The 3885-nt window shown below is 40.2% G+C and overlaps 1 protein-coding gene across 1 annotated transcript in view; it reads right to left on the reverse strand.

Moving 5' to 3' along the window:
• Positions 1-2069, reverse strand: part of RASGRP1 (RAS guanyl releasing protein 1) — a 100965-nt gene extending 98896 nt beyond the window's left edge. The window contains exon 1 of the mRNA XM_019518959.1: positions 1894-2069. Coding sequence (XP_019374504.1) covers positions 1894-1963 — 70 coding nt within the window. The 5' untranslated portion in view covers positions 1964-2069. The remainder of the gene's footprint in view (positions 1-1893) is intronic.
• Between the last annotated feature and the right edge of the window lie 1816 nt (positions 2070-3885).

A 3885-nucleotide genomic window follows, 5' to 3' on the forward strand; every position in this document is an offset into this window, starting at 1 on the left:
TTGAGCAAGGAGCAGCAGGGGACAGGCAGGTCATACAGGGGATTTAAACCCCCATCCCCTCGGGCCTCAGCGTGCCAGCCCTGGGCTAGGTCGTGGTCATGTCCACCACTGGAGTGAGGAACAGAGGCAAGCCTGACAGGAGCTGTACCCCCTACTGGCAGACCCCAGCTGGGGTCCTGTTTGGGCCAGGGAGGGAGTTTAAACACCTTTCCCCTCTGTCCCAGGGTGCTGGCCCCAGGTCAAGGCCTGGCCACGCAGTCTACTCTCCACTTGAGTGGTGTGGGGGCAAAACCCTGGCAGGGGCTGCCCCCTCCCCCTCAAAAAGGGGGGAGGGCAGAAGACTAGCAGGGCTGCCCCACCCACCCCCAGGCAGACCCCAGCTGGGGTCTCATGCAGGCCAGGGAGGTTTAAACCCTGCCTTACTCAAGTATCTCAGCATGGCAATCCCAGGCTGGGAGCAGGGGGCATGGCAACACTTCTACTTGAGCGGAAAGCAGGGCGGTGGGCAAAGAAGGCAATAACTTGGCAGACAGCCCCCCCAGACTGACCTGGGCTGGGGTCTTATACTGGCCAGGAAGGGGGCTTAAACCCCACTCCCCCCTCCTCAGCATGCCAGCCCTAGGCAGGGAGCAGGGGGACAAAACCCTGGTAGGGACTGCCCTCCCGCCTCAAGCAGGGAGCTGTTTGCTTAACGCTTTGAAGGTAAACAGCCATATCACCACGAAGCATGACTGTTTTAACTCCTATAGATCCTGTGCTAGAAAGAAACCCAACTGCAACTTACCTTATGTATGTTCATAAACAAAAAACTTTAGCTGTTCTATGTTCAGTAATGGATAAAAAGCAGCTCATTAGATGCTTAGGGGGGAAAAAGCAGAGTCCCTCTCAATTTACTCCCTATGTTAAAACGTTGGGCTTTAAAACTTCCATCTAGTTTTAAAGACGTGGACTCTTTAAGTAAATTAGATGCCACAGACTTCTGTTGCAGTTGAAATAACTGGACTTTGGCTTGGAAAGGTAAAACATGGATAAAGTGAAACAGTGATAAAGAAAAATGCTATTTTAAATGACAAGAAAGAACTATAGCATTTAAAAATAAATGATCAGAAATCTTTTGAAGTATTTCAATCTTTGTTCTTCATAAGGGCTTTGAAATCCTCCTGGCACGATACGTTTTAATAAAATAACAAAGCTGTTTTCTGTTTTCATTAGCAAATACTTTATTTTCAAAGTGGCATTGCCTACTTTATACATCTCTGATGGTGCTTGTCAGTATAGCAGTTCTGTTGGTGAAAGAGTAAAAAGATGAATAATTCATATGCTAGAAGTTACGCATTTGGGTTTTTCATCTGGATTCTTTTTTTTCCTTCACAACATATCTGATTTTAAATCTCTCTACTGATAAAATAAAAAGCATTCCTACTTCAATACACATAATCTACCAAACAATTCTTCTGATTTCCAAAAGGGATGTCATAAACATGCTAGATTTTCGGTTGTAGCCAAAAACCCAGCATGTAATAATACAAATATTATAAACATACTATTTACACGCACTGTACTCTCCATTTTGCAATACTTCAGTTTTTAAAAATCCATCCATATGGAAAGTACTTCAGTTCAGTATTTGGAGTAAGAAAAAAAGAAAAATAATTTAAAATGCATGGCAACTTTACTAATACTTAGTGGTCATCATCCAAGAAAGAATAGCAAAATTATCATTCACACCATATATGAGAAAGGGAGTGTGTCACAAACACACAGCTACATAGCTATAAAATACACATTATCATTTATTATTTTTATAATTCCTAGCCCTAACCTTCCACAAATGATAAATTACCTAAACTTCTGTTGTAGCAACATAAAAATTGTTTCAAATAAGGCACTCACCAAAAGACTGAATGCAGGCTTCAAGAAGGTCTTCTAGGCTGGCCTCTTTGGCTAAGTGTCCCAAAGGCATTATTATTTTGAATTCAGTGGATTGGGTAAGATTTGAATAGTTGGCACAATGACTGATCCGCTTCAGCTCAAGTGCTGATTTAGGGGCAGTGCTGCATCCTTGTGCAGGTTTTCTGAAAGACAGAGAAATATGCAAGTGAGAACAAGGAAAGCAAGGTAGTGGCAAATTTCACACACGGCTCCACTGCAGATTACAAAAAGGAGGAGAGATTTAAAAGGCAACCAGCTCCCAGGAGTTGAGTTGGTGAAAGACAACCCTCCCACCTGGCAAATGCACCAAAGGGACCTCTCTTCCTAGTTATATTCCCATATAAGTATGCATTTCACAGTATATGGTTAGAGCTGTTTTTTCTGGGTTTTTTTTTTTTTAAATCTTTCTCCTGTAATCTCAATACAAGCATATCAACTCCAAAGCAGAGCAACAAGGATTCAGATAATTCAGTAGATCTCCAAATTGAACAATATATATAGCTATGTAAAATTGGGATAGTGTCCTGGTACTGATTATCTAATATGAAGTTATGTGCAGACATCGGTAACGCAAGGATTAGAATTCAATCCATAGTTAAATCTTATATAAAACAGATTTTTACATTAATTTCAGTTGAGCTAATGCACATCTGAAATATCAGGGTCTCATACAGAGTATCTATAATGTTTTGTAGCTAATGAAATGTTTCGTTGCTACTCTATAACTGTTACCATAATTGTCTGCTAGTTTCTTCTAAATAGTTAATAACTGTTTAAGTGGTTGATTAATAACTTTAATTAGTTAAATTTTTATAACCAATCTGGCCTGACAAGGGTGTTTGTGCCTGAAAGCTTGTAGAAGAATTTTTCCAACTCTTCAAGTTGGTCTAATAAAAGATACTGGATTTACCCAAAGAACTTTTTCTGCCGATAATCACACATCATTATGCAAGTACTTTTCTTTTTGTTTCCCTCCACACGTATAAATTCACACCTAACTTTGGTACATGCAAAAGACTTCTGCATTTACAGAAATAGTACTTAAATCTGTTTATATTTTTTGCATATATTGTTATAAATTGACATGTTATTATAAGATTCAGTAGGCAGAAAATCATAGGCATGAAAAAAAAATGTGCTGAAAAATGTTCATTGGTAAAACAACAGGCACTGTTCTAGCATCTGTTTTGAAGCCCTTTGAAAATATGGTTTTATAGTTCACACAGGGGCAGTGATTATTGAAACTTGCAACAGAACTGGGGCCTGTTTTGAGGCGAGTAAGTTGCAACCAAAAAGAAAATCTTCCTAAACAAATCGCTGACATACAGCTCTCTTGGAGCAAACCTTTTAGAAACAGAACACTCTGTGGAGTGAATTTTGAGAGAAAAGGAACAAAACTTAGCAAAATAAAGTGAAGTATAGATGTCCTTTTAGAACCAATTCTAGCCTTGAATGAAGTCAGCACCAGTGGAAACTCTGAGGGAATTATATATGTAGTTACACTCATAGAATAGGGTGCAACAATTTTACTCTTTCAAAATGCCTTTTAATAATTAAGGCAGACAACATCCCTTGGGTAGATATGATATTTTATTAGACCAACTAAATAGTTGGAAAAATTGTTCCTTGCAAGCTTTTGGGCACAAATACCCAACTCTCCCTATGCCTGAGGAAGGGCGTTTGTGCCTAAAACCTTGCAAAGAACAATTTTTCCAACTATTAAGTTGATCTAATAAAAGATATCACAAATTCCTCCAAAACCCTTGTCTGCCTGTGTCCTTAGACCACCATGCCTACAACCAGCCAGCACCCCCTTTTAATATTCAAAGTGCTTTACAAGCAAGGCTTACTGAAGCAGCGTAAAACTGTAGGCGGGGTGCAAAGTACTGCACGTACACTACTACAGGGTGGTCATCCCACAGCTGGGAGTTTGTGTCAGCACCCAGGCTCCCG

This window comes from Gavialis gangeticus, unplaced genomic scaffold (genome assembly GCF_001723915.1).
Source record: "Gavialis gangeticus isolate Ggan-Ray unplaced genomic scaffold, GavGan_comp1, whole genome shotgun sequence".
Taxonomy (NCBI): domain Eukaryota; kingdom Metazoa; phylum Chordata; order Crocodylia; family Gavialidae; genus Gavialis; species Gavialis gangeticus.